Source organism: Ovis aries, chromosome 9, assembly GCF_016772045.2.
Source record: "Ovis aries strain OAR_USU_Benz2616 breed Rambouillet chromosome 9, ARS-UI_Ramb_v3.0, whole genome shotgun sequence".
Taxonomy (NCBI): Eukaryota; Metazoa; Chordata; class Mammalia; order Artiodactyla; family Bovidae; genus Ovis; species Ovis aries.
The window spans coordinates 41,051,350-41,057,349 of record NC_056062.1 but is presented as its reverse complement, the minus strand read 5'-3'; the positions used below and the strand labels follow the sequence as shown (position 1 = coordinate 41,057,349).

General features: G+C 44.5%; 1 protein-coding gene across 2 annotated transcripts in view; it reads left to right on the top strand.

Moving 5' to 3' along the window:
* Positions 1 to 484: 484 nt before the first annotated feature.
* Positions 485 to 6,000, top strand: part of TTPA (alpha tocopherol transfer protein) — a 34,440-nt gene continuing 28,924 nt past the window's right edge. Inside the window, 1 exon segment of one of the 2 annotated variants that reach the window (NM_001198882.1) lies at positions 485 to 708. In NM_001198882.1, the coding sequence (NP_001185811.1) occupies positions 508 to 708 (201 nt within the window). In that variant the 5' untranslated portion in view covers positions 485 to 507. 2 annotated transcript variants of the gene reach the window in all.

Sequence of the window (6,000 nt, the reverse complement as noted above, 5' to 3'; positions counted from 1 at the left end):
ACGCGAAGAGGTGGTTCTAAGGCTCCTTCCAGCTTTAGGACAAGGTAGGATTGTAAGACGGAAGGGAGGGAAGGAGGGAGAGAAGAAAGAAGGAAGGAATACAGGAGGGAAGGAGGGAGGAAGAAAGAAAGAAAAAGGAAAGGAGGGAAGGAAGGGAGAGAGAGGTAGATGGGGGGTGGGGGCGGGAAGGAAAGAAGGAAGAAAATAGAAAAAATAAAGTTCTCTGGCTGACTAGTTTTAAAACATCGCCACCGATCACCATCAGCGGAGGCAAACACACGATGTCATCTTCCTGACGCTGAGCACCAGTGACTTCCTTTCTGGGAAGGCCGGGGTTATTACCTGGGGCTTGCAGAGCCCTGAGCCCCGCAGGGCCCCACGTGGTTCGCTCTAAGAGGCGGCGGGACGCACCCCTCCGGGCGTGGCGGGCGGTCCGCGGAGGAGGGGCAGGAGGCCCGCGGGCGCTCTCCCTGGCGCCCCGGACCACAGCGGGAGCGGGCGGCGGGCATGGCGGAGGCGCGGCCCGGGCCGGAGGGGCTGCAACTCAGCGCGCTGCCCGACCACTCGCCGCTGCTGCAGCCCAGCCTGGCCGAGCTGCGGCGCCGTACCGGGGCGGCGGGCGCTCCGCTGGCGGGGCGGCTGCTCAGCGACGCCTTCCTGCTGCGGTTCCTGCGCGCCCGGGACTTCGATCTGGACCTGGCCTGGCGGGTAAGGGGACCTTCCCGCCGAGCCCCACCCCGGTGACGCGCCGGGAAGCCGAGGCTGGGCCGGAACCCAGGCTGATCCCTCGCCTGGACCTGTGCCGGGAGCAGGGGGTGCCGGTGCGGGGTAACCTCGGCGGGGACGCGAGCAGGGCGCACCGGGCGGTGGCAGCGGGTGTCCTGAGAAATCCCGCGCTGGTCCTTCCAGTTTCTCCAGGGTCGTGGAAACGGGAAACTTCTAAAAAAGCTGGGGCCATCTCGGGTGAGGGCCTATTTGACCCCAAGCAGTGAAATTCTGCTCTTGGATGAGTCTCCCGAACCTATAAAGTTTTTCGGAAATGCCTTACTCTCCGCGGCAGAGCAGCAGAGATAAAAGATAATGACCTCTGAGAATGTGGGAAGCCTAGATTTATTTCATCTCAGCAGATAACTCGACGTGTGCTGGGAGAAATGAAATTGCCAGGAAAACTGAAGATCTTGGAGTCAAATTCTAGCAAAAGAGTATTGGTAATAGTAATAGTCAAGGCACTAAAGCGGTGCAGAGTATCTTCAGCAGAAGAGTCGGGATAAGGTTTCTCCTCTGTGTTTCCAGGTGTGATACACGGGGTTGAGAGCAGGGTGGTGGGAAGACAGAAATCAGAAAGAGGGGTGCGACCTTGAGTTCTGTCACTTTGGACTCAGCATCCGCATCTGTTAAGTAACGGGGGAAAGGCCTCCAGCGATGGCTGGTTTCCAGGTCTGATCATTGACTGGTTTAACAGAACAGGACGTACCCAGCGCAGTCCGCGCTCAGCAGTTGAACTTGATGGAGCCCTTTCTCCAAGCTGCTAGCTCACCCACAGCGAGCTGGGAGGCAGAGAAGTGTTACAGTGCTGCGTCCCGGGGGTCTCAGTATGGGGATTTTTGCTGTTAATAACTAATTTTTAATTGAAAAAGTAATAAGAACAGATGCTTTTATTTTAATCCATAAATAGTAAGCAATGCAACGTAAGTTCCTAAAAGTAACTTTCTAAAGGACAAAATCTCTCACCCCAGACCTTAGTTTACAAACCATCTACCCAGTCGCATTTGTGTTTACCTACCTCTTACCTGTCCAGGTAGAATACAGTCACACAAGAACATGTAGGCTTCCCAGGTGGCCCTAGTGATAAGGAACCCACCTGGCAATGCAGAAGACAAAAGAGACCTGGGTTCGATCCCTGGGTCAGGAAGATCCTCTGGAAAAGAGAATGACTAACCACTCCAGTATTTTTCTTGGAAAATCCCATGGATGGAGGGAGCAACCTAGTGAGCTACAGTCCATGTGGTCACAAAGAGTTGGACACAACGGAGTGACTCACACTTCTCAAGCATATGTATGTGTTTTACATTTTGCCTTTTTAACCTAACTTAAAAAGCAGAGACATTACTTTGCCAACAAAGGTGCATCTAGTCAAGGCTCTGGTTTTCCAGTAGTCATGTATGGATGTGAGAGTTGGACTATAAAGAAAGCTGAGCACTGGAGAATTGATGCTTTGAACTGTGGTGTTGGAGAAGACTCTTGAGAATGCCTTGGACTGCAAGGAGATCCAACCAGTCCATCCTAAAGGAAATCAGTCCTGAATATTCATTGGAAGGACTGATGCTGAAGCTGAAACACCAAACTCTGGCCACCTGATGTGAAGAGCTGACTCATTGGAAAAGACCCTGATGCTGGGAAAGATTGAAGGTGGGAGGAGAAGGGGATGAGAGAGGATGAGATGGTTGGATGGCATCACTGACTCAATGGACATGGGTTTGAGGGAACTCCGGGAGTTGGTGATGAACAGGGAGGCCTGGCGTGCTGCAGTCCATGGGGTCGCAAAGAGTTGGACATGACTGAGCAAGTGAACTGAACTGAATCTAACTTATCTTAGAGATCACCCTATTTCGACATGTGTATTATTCTTTTGGGGGCTACTTCATTGTCTCCATTTATTCCATTAAAATGTAATAACCAGTCTCCTATATTGGACATAGGATTTGTTGTCAGACGTTGGCAGTGCTGTCATGCACATGCTGTTCATTTCTACATTCAACAATTACTATTTGAATTCCTAAAATTTGCTTGGCAGTTCACAAAAGACAGAAACCGGGACAAATGGGGCTTCTTCCATCACCAACTGGGTATGATAGTATGTGTCTGTCTTTGTATAAAAATAGGAAAATCCTGACAAGATAAGTTCAAAACTTGAACAGTTGTATGTGCTATGTGCATTCTCAATGTTGATGAATAAACCAGTTGTCCTCTAAAGTGTTTGCATTATTTTTATCACTTCTATATTACATAGTGGCGTCTTTCCTCATGTTATCATCCACTGTGTCATCAAACTTTATGATCCGTGTGTCAACCTGCTAGGTGATGAACTGGTTCCCATTATTATTATAATATGCATTTGTTTAATTATAAATGAGGATAATCATCTTTCATATAATTAACATTTTAAAATTCTTTTCTAATTAACTGCTTGTTTTGCTATTTGTTTTCTTCCACTTCGCTTACATAAAATACAAAACATCTTATTCATAAAATATCGTCATGTGTTAAAGAAAATAGGCTGTTGGCCTAGTTTCCGTCTTTTGACACTGTTAGTGCTATTTTCTTTCTGTGCAGAATTTTAAAGTTTTTATGTCATCAAATGTATTGATTTCATTGTTCTGTGATTGCTTTTAGTTTCATAAGCTCTTCTACAAAATTTTCTCTAGTAATTTATGGCTTCACTTTTTATGTTGGGGTTGTCGATCTACTGGGCTTTAGTTTGATCTTAGGAATGAAATAGGAGCCTGCCTATTTCCTTTGCTTGTCAGATGGCTACCTAGGTGTCCTGATACTTACTCACCTGCTACTAAATATGAAGAAACAATCTCAGTTTCCATGAAAAGTATAGTTCAAATGGTAAATTAAACATGTATAGTAGCTAACAATTAAAAGTGTATGATTTACAGATATCAATTTTGGTTGCATTAAAAAAATTATTTATTTATTTATTTTGGGCTGTGCTGGGTCTTTATTGCTGTGTGGGCTGTTCTCTAGTTTTGGGAAGTGGGGCCACTCTCCACTTGCAGTGTGTCGGCTTCTCACTGGATGGCTTCTCTTGTTCTGGAGCACAGGCTTTAGGGCGCTCAGGCTTCTGTAGTTGCAGGGCAAGGGCTCAGTGGTTTCAGCTCCCATGCTTTAGAGCATAGGCTCAATAGTTGTGGCACATGGGCTTAGAGCTCTGCAGCATGTGGGATCATCCTGGACCAGGGATCAAACCTGGGTCTCCTGCACTGGCAGGTGGATTCTTTACCACTGAGCCACCAGGGAAGCCCTCATTTTGGTTGCTTTTTAAAAGTAACATCTAAATAGAAGATGAAATAAAATTATCTCCTGCCTCTGTGTTATGTTTTTCCCATATTATTTATTTTCCTGAATTGTTTTCATTGCATCATGTCCTTGAGGAACTGGCTAACTGGACCTTGTCCAAATTGACTGGAAAGGAATCAAGTTTCTGTGAACTCTTTGACCTATTTTTCTGCCAACTTGAAAGGAAAGAGGGTTAGAGTGTGAAACTATTTCTTCATTTTCCTCCACAAAAGCAGTTAATTCAGTTCACATTGCTTTATTTAAAATACAAAAGCTGTACAGTTTTAGTGTTTGAAGAAAACAAGTTTTAATGAAATTTTTCATTATTCTAGTTTTTGTATTTGAAGTTATAACAAATTAGTGATTATTTAGAATGCTAATAACTTTAGAGTGCCAGTTACTTTAGTGAGTAGCATTTGTGTGGATTATCTCATTATTATCCTATTTTAGAATAAACTGAGGCATAAAGAGTAAGTAACCTGTTCAGAATCACAGCTGTTGAGTGGTAGAGCAAGAATTTGAACTTGAGTTGAACTCAGGGGATCCTGTACTCTTAAGAGCACTACACTTGCCTCACGTCTTTGAAACAACCGGCTGTTAACCTCTGTCTGTCTTGTATATTCTTGTGAATTCTTGTCTTTCACAAGTGAATATTCCTCTTTATATTTTTGTTCCATGTGATATGACTTTTTATTCTTTAATTATTTTTATAGTTTTCCCAAGACTTGAAAGTTTTCAGAATTCCATTGACTCTCCGTACTAATTTCCCACTAAATGCAGCTTCTTTTTTAAATTTAATTTTAAAATATTAATTTATTTGTTTTACTTGGAGGCTAACTACTTTACAGTATTGTAGTGGTTTTTGCCCTACATTGGCATGAATCAGCCATGGGTGTACATGTGTTCCCCATCCTGAACCCCCCCTCCTACCTCCCTCCCCATCCCTCACGGTCATCCCGGTGTACCAGCCCTGAGCACCCTGTCTCATGCATTGAACCTGGACTGGCGATCTGTTTCACATATGATAATATACATGTTTCAGTGCTACTCTCTCAAATCATCCTACCCTTGCCTCTCCCACAGAGTCCAAAAGACTATCCTATACGTCTGTGTCTCTTTTGCTGTCTCGCATATAGGGTAATTGTTACCATCTTTCTAAATGCAGTATATATGCATTAGTATAAAGATCAAATTGCCAACATCCGCTGGATCATGGAAAACCAAGAGAGTTCCAGAAAAACATCTATTTCTGTTTTATTGGCTCTGCCAAAGCCTTTGATTGTGTGGATCACAATAAACTGTGGAAAATTCTGAAAGACATGGGAATACCAGACCATCTGACCTGCCTCTTGAGAAATCTGTATGCAGGCTAGGAAGCAACAGTTAGAACTGGACATGGAACAACAGACTGGTTCCAAATAGGAAAAGGAGTACATCAAGGCTGTATATTGTCACCCGGCTTATTTAACTTCTATGCAGAGTACATCATGAGAAACGCTGGACTGGAAGAAACACAAGCTGGAATCAAGATTGCCGGGAGAAATATCAATAACTTCAGGTATGCAGATGACACCACCCTTATGGCAGAAAAGTGAAGAGGAACTAAAAAGCCTCTTGATGAAAGTGAAAGAGGAGAGTGAAAAAGATGACTTAAAGCTCAACATTCAGAAAACGAAGGTCATGGCATCTGGTCCCATCACTTCATGGGAAATAGATGGGGGAAACAGTGGGAACAGTGTCAGACTTTATTTTTGGGGGCTCTAAAATCACTGCAGATGGTGACTGCAGCCATGACATTAAAAGACGCTTACTCCTTGGAAGAAAAATTATGAGCAATCTAGATAGCATATTCAAAAGCAGAGACATTACTTTGCCAACAAAGGTCCGTCTAGTCAACGCTATGGTTTTTCCTGTGGTCATGTATGGATGTGAGAG